This window comes from Polistes dominula, unplaced genomic scaffold (assembly GCF_049000335.1).
Source record: "Polistes dominula isolate Pdom_NZ unplaced genomic scaffold, Pdom_raw_medaka contig_280, whole genome shotgun sequence".
Classification (NCBI taxonomy): domain Eukaryota; kingdom Metazoa; phylum Arthropoda; class Insecta; order Hymenoptera; family Vespidae; genus Polistes; species Polistes dominula.
Window position 1 is genome coordinate 187,741 of NW_028300993.1, and position 16,672 is coordinate 204,412.

The 16,672-nt window shown below is 47.1% G+C and overlaps 2 protein-coding genes across 2 annotated transcripts; both read left to right on the forward strand.

The window, feature by feature from the left end:
* The first annotated feature begins 6,893 nt into the window (after nt 1–6,893).
* Nucleotides 6,894–7,475, forward strand: LOC149032292 (uncharacterized). The gene has a single exon (XM_089173393.1). It carries the CDS (start codon nt 6,894–6,896, stop codon nt 7,473–7,475), a length of 582 nt encoding a protein of 193 aa, XP_089029519.1.
* A 6,859-nt stretch (nt 7,476–14,334) lies between these two features.
* LOC149032293 (uncharacterized) lies at nt 14,335–15,192 on the forward strand. The gene has a single exon (XM_089173394.1). The coding sequence runs from the start codon at nt 14,335–14,337 to the stop codon at nt 15,190–15,192; it is 858 nt and encodes a 285-aa protein (XP_089029520.1).
* Nucleotides 15,193–16,672: the final 1,480 nt, after the last annotated feature.

Genomic DNA, 16,672 nt, shown 5'->3' on the forward strand with positions numbered 1-16,672 from the left:
TTGATATTTTACCAACAGTTTTATTAGGTTTACGTACTAGCTATAAGGAAGATTTAAAAGCAAGCGCAGCAGAAATGCTATATGGAGTAACGCTAAGACTTCCCGGAGAATTTTTTCTAAATGAAGAGCTACCAGATAATCCACAGATGTATATAGAAAAATTCAGAGAACATATGAGAAGAATACGTCCTGTATCAACAGCACATCATATAAAAGGCAAACCGTTCGTACACAAAACCTTGTACAGCTGCACCCATGTTTTTGTAAGAGTAGACGCAATGAAAAAGTCATTAGACGCACCATACGAAGGACCATTTCCAATAATAGAAAGACTGACAGATCATGTTTTTAAAATAGATTACAAAGGAATAGCAACAAATATGTCTACAGAACGTTTAAAACCAGTATTTTTTGAAAACCTACAAGAAAAAAAAACTGTGCAATTTAAAACTTATTAGGTACCAAAGATTATTAACTTCAAAGACTGTACATACTGTTAAGAATAAGATAGGTTAAATGTTAGGGAGGGAGTGGTTGTGGCGATACGTGCCTAGTGTATCGACGCGGCACACTGGCGCCCTTCCTCCCTATGCGGGTACTAGACTAACTAAACCCAAGTTGAACGTAACGGTCGAAATGTAAGTTAGTCCGATACATGGCGTCCACGAGTTTAGTTGTATCTTGTTAATAAATTTATATATTTTTGTTACTTAAATTGACGACTATCGCGTAAATCTCCAGATCAACCTTTTCCGTTGACCTTGTTCCCCACAACGTCACGGCGTCTTCGTTCTAGTCGACTGTTCAAGTAAAGGAAGGTGGCGTGGCGGTGAAGCCGCCGAAAATCTTATCGTTCTTTGTACGAGAATAAAGCGTTTTCCGAGATGGAGAATAACATTCCATTATATATAATGTATCCGTTCCAATTTAGAAATTAATTTCTATAAGACTTTTCGATATTGAGATGTGAATTTTACAGAAACAATGAGCGTAATGCATAGATATATAAGAAATTGCGAACTTCTACGGGGTTCGAAGAGGCAATTTCCCTTGAGATATATATTAGTAAATAAAGGTGTGTACGCATAGGTGTACGCACGGGTAATTACAACTACTTATCTCGCTTCTAAATCCTTTGTGGTACTATCTCCGCTGAACGGTGTAGATGTTCACAAGATGGCGGTCTCCCTCGACTTCGTTTTTCTCTAATCGGTTTGCTCAGTGTAATGATAGTCTACTCCCTGCTTCGTAAATCAGAAGTCGGGAATTCACACCTTACAGGATTGCACCAAAATGTTATGGCCGAAATTCCTCAACTAAGAGTCCTCTGGCAATTTGTTTATGCTATGAAGTGGAGAATAAAGGGTTAGGTTAAGGTGTAACATAAAACACGTGATTGAGGCAACCAAAGAAACAATGCCTTTTTTATTGGCTCGTCAGGGAGAAGCCTTGCGGCATAAAAACCCTGGATGAATACTTCATTATACAATAAGAAGGTATCACGTGGTGTTACCACGAGGGAAAATACCGTCGATGTGAAATATATATACATTGGAAAGATCTCACCTCTCGCACTCATCAAATATAGCGATCACAACCTTAAGGGTTGTGATGTTGAATGGGCTCACTTTCCCGAGTCTTGAAGACTAGGATATTCTCTTCGTTGTCCTTTGTGAATTCTTAAAGCCTCTATAATCCCTCAAGGTGTGTAGTCGTAGGCGTCCGGTGAAGGACAGAAAGAATGCCCCTTTGTACTGTCCCAGCAGGACGTATGTACTATGGCTATGAGAAGTGGGGATGCGAGAGGCGGGGGTAGCTAGAGAAGCGCTTCGATAGTTACTGGTGGTTGATCGATGCTCACAGTAAGTATCGATCTAGAATCCTAATCGATGGAAGCGGATGCGCGCGAGTTTCGCATACCGCTAATCACCGTACGATCCTTTCGGATCGTACAGTCGCCGACAGCGTTCTGGAGCGCGCGACGAAAGTCTTCTCGTCCGTCCGTTGTTGTCTGTATTTTTATAAGGCACAGTCCGTCTCTCGTCTTTCTGACAGTCTTGACCGTCACGTTGTTTTTGGTCGGGTCTACTGCCTCTCGCATTTTCCGTATTATGTCTGCGTACGTCTTATATTTTCCGGGCTTAACCAGTACGGCCAATCCCGGTTGCTTGATGATTGGTCTGTGCCTTTCAGGCCGGGCGTGAGCGTTCGTCTCGTCCGTCTTTTTCCGTTCTTTCTACTTTGTTCTCTTTTTCACCACCGTCTGCCAGGCGGCGGCCAGTTCCACTCGCGGGGTCCTTTTCTGTGCGGACTCCGGAGTGGTCCCGGTCGTCTCCCTTTTCCGTTTTGTTCGTGGTTTCACCCGTTTTTTCGTCTCTGTCTCTGTATCCGTGGTTGTGTCGCCGTCGTTGGTCCGCTGCCTCGGAACCGCCGTGGCACACTTATTAAGCGCGACATCAGCGGCTTCGAGGATCGTCTTTATACCTGTCTTGACGGTTATATTCATGTTTTTTTGGATGGTCGCTGCCTTTGCTATCTTTGTTGCTGTCGTCTGTATTATCGTCAGCAGTTCCGTCAGATCTCGTTTCTGTAGCGCTGTAATGTCCAGTCTTTGTTGTCTTGCTTGTACCGTTTTTGAATTTGCTTGTCTGTCGTCGTTGTCGGTGAAAGAGTCTTAGCTCGATGCGCTTCCTACGCTCGATACACTCACTGTTCTATTTCGTATCTGCAGGTCTAGGAAATTGTGCCCCGCTGTTTTATCTTTTTTCTGGCATTTTCTTGTTATATTTTCCGTTGACTTCTTGCACTTACTGCGGCCCTCAGATTCCTCGCCGCTGCTATGGGCCACCAGATCTTTCTTCCGGTCGAAACCCAGGGTGGATTGTCCCTCTGTAGGGTATACCACCTGAGGTATATCGAAGTTTTGTTTGTGCATTTCATCAATTTTATTTGTTCCGTGCTGCGTCGGGTTCCTCGGGGTCGCGGTTCCCGTGCCGTGCCGGAACCTTGAACGGCCCCTGAGGGAGTGTTTGTGTGTGCCCGTGTTAGCCTGCTGGTTCATTCACTCTGGGAGAGCCTGTTTATAAGGATCCTAACCATTCGCTTTCCAGAAGGTCCCGTTTATAGGGACTCTGGCCATTCGCTTTTCAGGGTTTCCCGTTTATAGGGTCCCTGATCATTCGCATCACCAGAGGGTCGCACGAACACTTCCCTTTTAGTCGCCTTTTACGACAGGCAGGAAATACCTTGGGTCTATTCTACCCCGGAACCCACAAAGGGAATTATTATTATTGTTAATATTATTTTTATTATTATTATTATTATTATTATTATTATTATTATTATTATTATTATTATTATTATTATTATTATTATTATTATTATTATTATTATTATTATTATTATTATTATTATTATTATTTTAAGAATAGCGTATATAAGAGACGTTATGTCCTCTCACTCCGCCACCCCTACTCTTTACCCCTACTTCTCCTATGGGCCGCATAGTCCCTTAGTACAGGGCGCTATTGCGCCCTCTCATTATTCTGTATTCGGTCTCGCTCTAGGCTTGTTCAACAGTTCTTTCTTTTCCACCGTTTCTTATAATAAATCTTACTTTTAATATTAACTCTGCGTTGTCTTATTTATCAGCCATACCTTAACTGGTTAGGAGCCCTAGACACGCTTACACTGCGCAAGTGAACGAAAGTTAATTAAGTTAATAGTGAATTTTGAAAGAAAGAAATCTAACCTAGTTATCGCCGGTTTGCACGTGTGTGTACTTGCACCAGTGTTCCATTGAGTAAGCCAAGGAAGTAAACTCCTGCTAAAATCTCAGCTTCAACTACTTCAGAAGCTGCCAAAAAAGGGGGAAAGTATACGGACAGAAATCCACGTATCTGTACAGCGTTGGCACGAGGAGATAAGAATACGCAAAGAACAATGGAAGGTGGCAAGAACAAGGAAAACGCTAACATAGTTGAGACAAAAGAGCAGGGTAGTCAAGGGCTACTAGCTAGTCTAAGTGAAAGTAAGTACATATTGGATAACTGTTTTTATCGAAAGTTTGTTTGGAAAAATAATAGTAATATATATATTAAAAAAAAAAAAAAAAAAAAAAGTAAGTACATATTCGATAACTGTTTCTTATCAAAAGTGTGCTTGGAAAATTAATAGTAAAATATATGTATTAAAAAAAGAAGTAAGTACATGTTCGATAACTGTTTCTTATCGAAAGTGTGCTTGGAAATATAATAGTAAAATATATATAAAAAAAAAAAAAAAGTAAGTACATGTTCGATAACTGTTTCTTATCGAAAGTGTGCTTGGAAAATTAATAATAAAATAGATATAAAGGAAAAAAGGTAGAAAAGTGGGCAAGACTCTGAGCTCTCGTAAATCTTTATTCTTTCTTCTCTCTCTTAAAATCGTGTTACAATTCAAGAAAAAAAAAAAGGGTTTCCGTTCAAAATGTTAAATTAAAAAAAGAGGAAAAGGAAGGAAAAATATTGAAAGTTGCGCCATATAAATATTTCTAGAAAAATAGATACGAATGCTTAAACGTGTTCGAACTAGAAGACGCTGTTTGTTTACACACGAGGGAGAGTAAGAGAGGAAGAAAGAAAGGAAAGATAAAGGACAGAGTAGGGTACATATACGTTTCCAACAAACATCAAAATTATATCACACGACACAAGAGAGAAAACATAGCGCGTTTATTTATTATTATAAAAAAAAAAAAAAGGAAAAACAACGCCCTTGCGTGTAAACACAAGGCGATCTTGCCGTGAAGGGCATAGCAACGCGCTATGTAAGAAGGAAAGAGAGAGAGAGGGGGGTAAAGTTGCCTCTCCTCTTCTTTCCCTCTTGGGTCGTTGTGATGGAGGGAGAGAGACGCAAACTGCTCTTCTCCGCTCTGAAGGTAGTATAGGATGTGTTGAAGAGAGAGAGAGAGGGAGAAAGATAGTCGCATAGTATGGTGCGATGTTGCCACTTCCTCTCCGAGCAACATATGGTATATTCAGTTATACTGTGGCGTCTCGCACCAGCGCAGTGTCGACACCTCTCGGCCAACAGCGCGCGGCTGTAGCAGCGCGCGTAGAAAAGTGCTGACACCTCTCGGCCGCCAGCACTAACATACGCAAGCACCTCGTGACGCGGTTCCGCAGGGGCATCTGATTAGCCTGACCACGCCTTTAATTGGTCAGAGCGGAAGAGTGACCACTGCGACCGTTGCTCTCTCTACTTCCGGATGCCTGGATCGCCGCGGCGGTGAATACGCAGAAAAATATCATCACTCTCACTTCGTCCGTCGCACCGTCCGGTCGCACTCTTCTCATCGCGCTCTTGTGTAAAAAGTATTTTCTGTGCATCTTTTGTACGTGACCACGTGGCACACCACGCCGATAAATAAAATATCGTCCCACGGGATCAAAAACATAATCGGAAATTTCTTTTCTCCACACGGAGTCTCATTGGCCCATTCCTTTCTCCGCGGCCTGTTCCTCGCGTTAAGGAGAACGCACCTTAACGCGCCTAGTAACTTAGGGAAGGAAATTCCCAAATTGGTGACCCCGACGTGATCCCGAGGACCATCTTCGGCAGCCCCGCGTGCTCTTCACACCACGGGCTTCTCAGCACCACGTGCTCTTCAACACCACATGTTCTTCATCACCACGTGCTCATCAACGCCACGTGTTCTCAGGCGCCACCCATCGTCGTGTAAGTACTAACTTTTTCCTTCATCACCGGCACCTCTTCGCCTTCAAAAAAGGAAAGAAAAGAGAGGAAGATGCCCATCACACGCGCCGAGGCTTCCCAGCGCGACACTGAGCGCCAGAATACAGCACCGGCCCCCACGCCGACCTCCGACGCCTTGACCGCCGCCGGCACCTACACCGAGGCCGGCCAGCTCAGCGACGCCGGACGCCAACCTGCCCGCTATCCACCCTTCACGCGTCGATGCCCGGACCTCTGGTTCGTGTAGCTAGAGGCCATCTTCATAAACTACAGGATGTACTCGGACGACGAGCGCTACTACGCCGCCTTAGCAGAGTTGGACCAGGACACGATCGAGGAGCTCCAGGATGCGCTGAGGACGCCACCCGCTACCGGTAAATACGAGCAGCTGAAGAAGCACGTCATCGCTCGTTTGGGCGACACCGTGGAGGCTGCAGAAGCTGTTCTCCGGCCTCACTAAGAGCGACCGCACGCCGTCTCAGCTTCTTCGCCACATGCGCCACCTCGCCGGCGACAACGTCAGTGACGATGCCATCAAGGTCCGGTGGTTCGACCTCCTGCCTCCGCAAATCTCCCAGTTGCTGCGGCTCCTGCAGACCATGGACCTGGACGAGCTCGCCGCCAGGGCCGACGGCGTCTGCGAGGTCGCGCCGGGCGTCTGTGCCACCCGACAGGGGCGCTCTCTCTCTCCGCCAGGCACCGCCCTTCCCGGGCCTCCGCCTCGACGGGACAACGTGGACGGGGAACACACGGCGATGCACGCGACGCTCACCAACCTGACCTTCTCTAACAACCGGATGGTCGATCAAAATTAACCGGACGGCCGACCAACTTAGCCAGATGGCCGATCAACTCAACCGGATGGCCGATCAACTCCACCAGCTGACCGTCACCCTCGGCAGTCGATCACGCTCTCGATCACGCTCCCGGCCACGTGCAGCCTCGGGGGGCGCCGCATCAGAAAGATCGCCCTGGTGTCGCTACAACCGGAAATTCCAGGAGAGGGCCCTGAATTGCACCCCACCGTGCAGCTACGAACAGGACAGGGCGTTAAACGAGTAGCGCCGCCGCACAACTTGGCGGTACACGGTGGCGCCGCTCGATCCTTTTCGTACTTCCGCCTTTACGTCTACGAGAGCTCGCTCAGACACGCGATGCTCATCAACTGCGGCTCCGTGATATCACTCCTGCAGCGCCGCCTGGTTTCCGGACCGTTGTCCCAGGACAGTCTCCAGCTCATCGCGGCCAACGGGTCACCGATCCACACCTACGGACGACGCCTACTGACGCTCAACCTGGGTCTTCAGCGCGAGTTCCCCTGGATATTCACCGTCGCCGACGTGCCCGTGCCCATCCTAGGAGCAGACTTCCTCAACCACACGGGCTTCCTGGGGGATATTCGTAGGCAACGACTGGTCGACCCGGCCTCTTCCAAGGAATCGACGGTGCACTACCAGAAGGCTTCCGTTCACGGGGTCGACGCCATCGCGGGACCCTCGGATCTCCACTATCGCACCACCTACGACAAGCTGCTTGCAGAGTACGCAGACCTCGCCCAGCCCTCTGAGAGGGGAGCAGCGCTTCAGGGTTCCTCAGTGGTGCATCGCATCACAACCTCCGGACCGCCTGTCTTCGAGCGACCGCGCCGCCTCTCCGGCGAGCGCTTAGCAGCGGCGAAAGCCACGTTCGACCGCCTTCTGCGTCAGGAAGTCATCAGGCCTTCGTCGAGTCCATAGGCCAGCCCTCTGCACCCGGTGGAAAAACCTACGGGCGGGTTCCGAGCGACGGGCGACTTCCGTCGGCTCGACGCCATCACGCTTCCGGATCGCTATCCCCTTCCTGTCATCGAGGACCTACTCGAGGATAGCGGTGGCTGCTCGGTCTTCTCGGTGCTGGACCTCCAGGAGGCGTACTTCCAGATTCCGATGGCTAAGGAGGACATCGAGAAAACAGCGGTCACGACACCGTTCGGACTGTACGAATTCCAGAGGATGCCGCTAGGTCCTCGAAACGCATCACAGACGTTCCAGCGGTTTATGGACTCCTTACTCCGGGACCTACCTTTCGTCCGGAGCTACATCGACGACCTCTTCATCCGGTCCTCCTCGCACGAAGAACACCTTCGTCATCTACGGATGCTTTTCGACCGTCTACGGGAGGCCGGCCTATCCTACAAGGTGGACAAGGTCCAGCTCGGACTGCCCAGCGTCACCATCCTAGGCTACCAGGTCTTCGCCAACGGCATCCGCCCTCCGGAGCGCAAGATCGACGCCATACGGAACTACCAGAAGCCTACTACACCAAAAGGCCTGCGACGCTTCCTGGGCGTCATCAATTTCTTCAGAAGGAGCTTACCGCACGCCGCTCACATCCAGGCGCCGCTCAACCAGCTTCTTCGGGGTCTTCCCAAGCGCAGCCGGCGTCCGCTGGTTTGGAACGACGCAGCAGATCGAGCCTTCGAGGACGCCCGACGCAGCCTTGCCGGAGCAGTGGAAACCGCTTTCCTGTCGCCTAATGCTCCTCTTCGACTGGCTACCGACCCATCCAGCACGGCCGTTGGCGCCGCGCTCCTACAATTGGTCAACGGAGAATTGCAGCCTGTCATTTTCTTCTCACAGACGTCATCAACGCAGGCTCGCTACAGCACCTATGACAGGAAGCTCTTAGCCGTCTTCCTGGCTGTTCACCACTTCCGGCGTATCCTCGAGGGTCGTCCATTCACCGTATTGACGGACCATCGTCCGCTCACCTTCGCGGCAAACTAACCCTCGGACAAGGCCTCACTACGTCAACAACGTCAGCTGGACTTCCTGTTACAGTTCGACATCACGTTCCAGCAAGTGGACGGCGCAGACAACGTCGTCGCCGATGCTCTCTCCCGGACGACGGAGGACGCTCCAGCTCCGGATGGGCAAACAAGCGCCACTACGTCATCGCCGACGCCGCTAACCTCAACCTGCGCCACCATCAGCCTGCCTTCGGCACTTAGCCCAGAAGCCATCGCCGCAGCACAGGACAGGGATGACGAGCTCCCATCGCTCGCAGCACGCACCTCACTCAACCTTCAGCGCCTCAACGTCGAAGGATTCCAGGTGACCTGCGACATACACGACGGGCGAGTACGGCCCTATCTACCCCGCTCGCTCCGCACAGCCGCCTTCGAGGCCATTCATAGTCTGGCTCATCCAGGTGTCTGCGCTACGGTACGGGATGTATCAAAGCAGTTCATCTGGCCCGGTCTACGCAAGAACGTCACCGCATGGGCACGCGCCTGCCTACCGTGCCAACGCTTCAAGGTCGCGCGACACAGCCGCGCAGAGCTTTCCCGCTTCCAGACCACGGAAAGTCGATTCGAGCATGTGCACGTCGACATCATCACGCTGCCCCAGGTGGGAGAATACCGGTACTGCCTTACCATCATCGACCGGTTCACCAGATGGCCAGTAGCTGTTCCTCTCAAGGACATCCGTGCGGAAACCTTCGCCAGGGCCTTCACATCGGCTTGGATTGCGGACAAGGGATGTCCACTCACCATCACCTCGGACGAGGGTACCCAATTTGAGTCAGCTCTCTTCGCCGCACTCGCTCAGGCCTCGGGGGCCACCAGGATCCGCACCACACCTAACAACCCTCAGGCCAACGGAATGGTAGAGAGGTTCCATCGAACACTCAAGGCAGCACTAATGTGCGCTCAAGCTCCTTAGCCCGACGCACTTCCTCTTGTGCTACTCGGCCTACGGAACGCGTACAAGGAGGACCTGCAAGCCTCGCCGGCAGAGATGGTCTACGGAACAACGCTTCGCATTCCCGGCGGTTTCTTCACGCCCAGCAGTTCACCCGTCGACCCGACCTCCTTCGTCGGCCAACTACGGGAACTCATGAAGACACTAAGTGCCACGCCGGCAACGGACCACTCGCGCCACCGCCCGTTCTTCTTCAAGGACCTCCGAACATGCTCGCACGTTTTCCTGCGAGTCGACACGGTCAGGAAACCGCTCGAACCTCCGTACACAGGACCACACCAAGTCATCCGCCGCATCAATGACAAAGTGTATGTCATCCTGGTGAACGGCGCTGAAAAGGCCGTGTCTACAGACGCCTTGAAGCCAGCATACCTGGACACCTCGGACGACCACCAGTCAGACGCACCTGCTCATTCGCTTGCTCCGGAGCTGTCGACATCCGCCCAGACTCCAGAGGATCTGGACCTTGCACCGGCTCTCACTAAGACGCGGTCTTCAACACCGCCTCCGCCGTCGCCAACTTCATCGTCCTCACCACTACCAGTGCCTGAAACTCGGCCAGTGACTCAGGACCAACCTCCGGCGTCCAGACCTCTCATCGTCTCGCCACCGCCCTCCACCGAACCAGGCATCATCATGCCTAGCAGCGGAGCGCTCAGACAGAAGCATCGGCCTAACATCCTCCGCAGAGTTACCTTCCGCCTGCCTCCGGCAGCCGGTCCAGAGGGGGAGTGGCTGTGGCGTCTCGCACCAGCGCAGTGTCGACACCTCTCGGCCAACAGCGCGCGGCTGTAGCAGCGCGCGCAGAAAAGTGCTGACACCTCTCGGCCGCCAGCACTAACATACGCAAGCACCTCGTGACGCGGTTCCGCAGGGGCATCTGATTGGCCTGACCACGCCTTTGATTGGTTAGAGCGGAAAAGTGACCACTGCGACCGTTGCTCTCTCAACTTCCGGATGCCTCGATCGCCGCGGCAGTGCATACGCAGAAAAATATCATCACTCTTACTTCGTCCGTCGCACCGTCCGGTCGCACTCTTCTCATCGCGCTCTTGTGTAAAAAGTATTTTCTGTGCATCTTTTGTACGTGACCACGTGGCACACCACGCCGATAAATAAAATATCGTCCCACGGGATCAAAAACATAATCGGAAATTTCTTTCCTCAACACGGAGTCTCATTGGCCCATTCCTTTCTCCGCGGCCCGTTCCTCGCGTTAAGGAGAACGCACCTTAACGCGCCTAATAACTTAGGGAAGGAAATTCCCAAAATACAAAGACTAGCAGAGCGGGAGAATTTGAAAAGGCCGCGCAAAGCTATTTTTATTGGCTCAACCATTAATAAAAAAAGGGAATAGTGAAAGCAGGCACATTTTAGATGTGTAGCTGAATTGGTACATGTTATATGTATATCACTATAGTTAAAATATTGAAAGCAGGTACATTTTAGATGTATAGCTGAGTTGATACATTTTAGATGTATAACACTGTATTTAAACTTTTAAAGGCAGGTACATTTTAGATGTATAGCTGTTTAAATATAGAAGAATGATAATAATAAAAGTTGGAATCGATTCATAAACATGTTTGAAACGTGGTTTGAACAAAACTAAAAGGTGCACCAAATTAATTAAATACGTATTTTTTTAGCAAAACTGGAACAATTAGTTGATTTGTAGAGAGCCTTGCTACAGGAAGTTGGTAGTCAAAGCCAAGTTGCACAGCTCACTGCAGAAGAACATGGTTTCTTGCTTAAAGATGACAGTGAAAACTGCTGGTCAGTAGATATGGACCAGATGAACACTGAGGATCAAAGTTTGATTCTGTCAGTACTATCAGACGCACAAGGTAATACGGTCAGAGTGGATGTTGGTCGAAGCCAGCATGGCTCAAGCAGGTCGTTACAAAATGATTCGTCATTAGAGGTGTCTGATAAAGAATTAAGAGGTTCGCAAGCAACAAATGTAATAATGAAGGTCTCAAAGACATTAGTCCAGTAGCATCAAGTAAGTCCTTAGTTTTAAATGTGTTGTACTAAAATTAAGAAATCTTGTCCTTTTTGGAATGGGATTTTTCTGATGGGTGAGAAAAGTAATTATGTGTAACGCTTCCTCATGCGTTTTAAGGCATGATGTATACTTAGTCTTACGGATCAGGTAAAATCGTTATTTGAAAGCCATGGTATAATGTAATAGGGTGTAGATCAAACAGAATGTTTGATATAGACAGTATTATTGAGATATCTAATTTTTGCGCAATATTTAGTTTCCCAACAGAAAGACAGAGGAGATAGTACAGAAAAGGCGTTGGTAAGTGCGGTTGCCCCTGCACAAAACCCCGAGAGTACCTCAAATGCGGTTGACAATGCAGAAGTCAATGCTATGAGAAATCTGATTGAGATCCAAAGGGAAACCATTACAGCTCTTCGAGAGAAAATTGAGAGGCTAGAAAAGGTATTCAAAGAGATCATTGAAATACCCAAGAAGGAATACGATGCTCTTATTAATCAAGTAGAAGGTTTGAAAATTCGGTTGGCCGAAAGTCGGAAAAGGGCTGAAGAATTTGAACGAAAGTATCTACGGTCTCAGGAGCAAATAGCCGAAATAAAGCAAACTCAGAATAAGCGCACTGTTGTTACGGTTGAAAAGCCTCCTTCGGAGTTATACGATTCAGTCTCGACAGATCAACAGTTTACTGTTGGAAGTAGCAGTACAGCTACTCAAGATAATGGTCGTGATAGGGTTTCTGGTGCTCCGATAAGTATTGTTCATACTCACGGAAAACCAGTGAAAATAAACGAAGTTAACCTTGGTACAGCGATTAGAAATGAGATTTTGAAAGTACTTAATAGTGAAGCAATAGATAGTTTAACTTTGCAAAGGTCCGGTCCGAACTCAGGTTCAGAATCGAGTAATTTTTTGAGTAATGAATCACACTCTGGTGAAGCAATAAATTCTAGCAATCAAAACACTGCTCAGACTGGATGTCATGACAATAATAGTCGGAATTCAGCCCCGGTGATTAGTCTTCAAATGTTCAATCCTGATCATAGCATACCCCGCGTATACAAACTCTGCCAGAAAACCAAATTTGATGACTTTCTTGATGATCTTAGATCGAAATTAAGTGCAAATGATATATTGTACGTTATCGACAGCAGCTTTAAGCCTATCATGGATAAAAATGATAATGTGAAACAGTTAGACATTTTTAAAGTAAGAGTTACAATAAGAAACAGAGTCGATAAATTTTATTTTGATCAAGTGAGAAACATTGAAAGTCCGCTGGAGATCCCTGCTAAATTAAATGACTTAAAGGCTCTTGAAAGCACCGTATCGACGTGTTCTGTCCCTCTCTAAAAGGCTGTATACCATGTACGATCCGAAAGGATCGTACGGTGATTAGCGGTATCCGAAATTCGCGCGCGTCCGCTTCCATCGATTGGGATTCTGGATCGATACTCATTGCGAGCATCGATCAACTATTAGTAACTATCGAAGCGTTTCTCTAGCTACCCCAACCTCTCGCATTCCACCTTCTCATAGCCCTAGTACGTACGTCATGCTGGGCCAGTACAAGGGGGGCATTCTTGCTATTCTTCTCCGGACGCCTACGACTACACATCTTGAGGGATTATAAAAGCTTTAAGAATTCACAAAGGACAATGAAGAGAATATTCTAATCTTCAAGACTCGTGAAAGTGAGCCCATTCAACATCACAATCCTTAAGGTTGTGATCGCTATATTTGAGGAGTGCAAGAGGTGAGATCTTTCCAATAAACATATATTTCACATCAACGGTATTTTCCCTCGTGGTAACACCACGTGGTGCATTTTCATTGTATAATTAAGTAACATCCAGGGTTTTTATGCCGCAAGGCTTTTCCCTGACGAGCCAATAAAAAAGGCATTGTTTCTTTGGTTGGCTCAATCACGTGTTTTATTTTACACCTTAACCTAACCCTTTATTCTCCACTTCATAGCATAAACAAATTGTCAGAGGACTCTTAGTTGAGGAATTTCGGCCATAACATTTTAGTGCAATCCTGTAAGGTGGGAATTCCCGACTTCTGATTTACGAAGCAGCGAGTAGACTACCACCACACCGAGCAAACCAATTAGAGAACAACGAAGTCGAGGGAGTCCGCCATCTTGTGAACATCTACACCGTTCAGCGGAGACAGTACCACAAAGGATTTAGAAGCGAGATAAGTAGTTTTAATTACCCGTGCGTACGCCTATGCGTACACACCTTTATTTACTAATATATATTTCAAGGGAAATTGTGTCTTCGAACCCCGTAGAAGTTCGCAATTTCTTATATATCTATGCATTACGCTCATTTTCTCTGTAAAATTCACACCTCAATATCGAAAAGAATTATAGAACTTAATTTCTAAATTTGAACGGATACATTATATACAATCGAATGTTATTCTCCATCTCGGAAAACGCTTTATTCTCGTCCAAAGAACGATAAGATTTTCGGCGGCTTCACCGCCACGCCACCTTCCTTTACTTGAACGGTCGACTAGAACAAAGACGCCGTGACGTCTGTAGCGGTACGACCGATGGTCGCGCCATCTAAGTTACTAGAAGGCTAGGAAACCACGCTAGCAAGTGTGGTCACCAGACGAGTACAGTCTGTGCGTAGCCGTTGAGAAGTGTATAACAAAGAAAAGCAAGTCGCATCCTAACAATAAAGATCATAAAACAAATTCAGTCTAATATTATCTTTACTATAGAGAAACCCTCTACAGTAAATTTGGTGCCGAAACCCGGGAACGTCCGCGTAAAAAAATAAAAAAATAATACAAAAACTAAAATAGAAAAAATAATAAAAAAGAAGAACAATGGCACAATCAACCAGCGAAGCCAACGTGGCCCGTGCCGATACCGACACAAAGGAAGTCAACGCCAGTGAATTTAGAAATGTAAATCTTCCATCCTTTTGGAAAGAGGAACCAAATTTATGGTTCGTGATGTTGGAAAAGGAATTCGCGGCGTACAACGTTAAATCGGATGCCGTAAAAGTGTCAGCGGTGGTAAGAAGTTTGGATACCACGCTGATAAGAGAGGTATACGACATCCTAGCAGCCCCTCCCGAACAATGTACGTACACACATTTGAAAGAAGCCTTAGTACAGAGACTAACTAAATCCGAAGAACAACGGCTAAGGCGATTGTTAATGGGAGTGGAATTAGGAGACAAAAAACCCTCCGAACTTTGGAGAGAAATGAAACGCTTAGCAGGAGATAGTGTTAGCGAGAAAATGCTCCTAACATTATGGATGCAGAGGATGCCAACCAGGGCACAAGAGATCCTGGCCATTGCAGACGAAAATACGTCACCCGTAAAGTTAGCGGAAATGGGTGATAAGATCCTAGAGAGAGAGCGTCTGCCGGAAACGGCCGCCATTACAGAAGCAGCGCCAATAGGAAGTGCCGCTCAAACAACAATCAATCGCGAGGTAGCGGAAATCAAGCGGGAAATCGCGCAACTAACGAAGGAGATGAAAAACCTAATGCGCGGCAGAAGAAGGTACCGAAGTTTCCGCGGAAGATCCCGAAGTAGAAGCCGATCATCAAGCAAACACCGAAACAATGACGGCCTATGTTATTACCACTGGAAATTCGCGGAACAATCGTGGAAGTGCAGACCCCCGTGCAAGTGGACAGGCCCGGATAAAAGAAAGCCTTCGGAAAACTAATGCAAGCGTCTCAAATAGAGGCAGTTGACGACGCGACGAGAAACCTGCGCCTCATGGTAAATGATAGGAAAACAGGAGCATGTTTTCTGATAGACACTGGTGCAGACGTCTCAGTGATTCCACGTACTTCGATAAGTGAAACCAAAGACAATACGTGTAAGTTGTACGCGGCAAATGGTGCAGAAATAGACACATACGGAAAAAAACTTTTAAACTTAAATCTTGGACTCCGTCGAGATTTTTCATGGAGATTCATTATAGCGAATGTTTCTAAAGCAATAATAGGCGCCGATTTCTTGCATTTTTATAATTTATAACCTGATTTAAGAAACAAAAAATTGTTGGACGGCAATACATTGCTTTCTAGGAAAGCAGAATTAGTAAATATTGACGTTCCAACCATTTTGACCATTAACTGTAATAGTCCGTATTTAGAACATTTTAGGGAGTACGCAGATTTAACGAAACCAACTTCAAGGAAACCCATCAGCCACACGGTGAAACATCATATAATCACAAAAGGTCCTCCAATAGCAGAGAGAGCAAGAAGGCTAAATCCGGAAAAACTGCGAATCGCACAAGCCGAATTTCAGCAACTAGTCAACGAAGGAATCTGTCGCCCGTCCAAGAGTCAATGGGCGAGCCCTCTGCATATGGTACCAAAGAAAAACGGCGAATGGAGGCCATGTGGAGATTATAGGCGACTAAATAGCGTTACGGTACCAGACAGGTACCCCATTCCACATGTACACGACGTCACGCAACAATTTCGTGACTGTAACATATTTTCTACAATAGACTTGTCTAGAGCATATCACCAAATTCCGTTGGCTGAGGAAGACATAGAAAAAACAGCGGTAATCACACCTTTTGGTCTGTACGAATACACAGTGATGCCTTTCGGTTTATGTAACGCGGCGCAAACGTTCCAAAGGTTTATGAACATAGTATTAAGCCAATTAGATTTCTGTGCCTGTTACATAGATGATATAATTGTAGCGTCTAAAAATAAGGAATCCCATGAAAAACATCTGCGTGCAATATTCGATAGACTTAGGCAATATGGACTAACAATAAACATTTCAAAGTGCAATTTTTTTCAAAATAGCGTAAACTACTTAGGTTATAAGATAGATAATAAGGGTATAGCGCCGTTGGATGAGCGAGTCCACGCTATACAAAACTATACAAAACCAAAGACTGTTTCAGATATGCGACGTTTCCTTGGGGTAGTGAATTTTTATAGGAGGTTCTTACCAAAGGCTGCAGAATGGCTTGATCCACTTAACAAATATATGGTAGGTGCCAAGAAGCACGACAAAAGACTGATAGAATGGAATCAAGCAGCGGAAGAAGCGTTCAAAAAAGCCAAAGAAGCAATTGCCACAGCAACATTATTGGCATACCCAAAAGAAAAAGCGATATTAAAATTAAAGACTGATGCTTCCGATAACCCAATTGGAGCAGTGTTAGAACAATT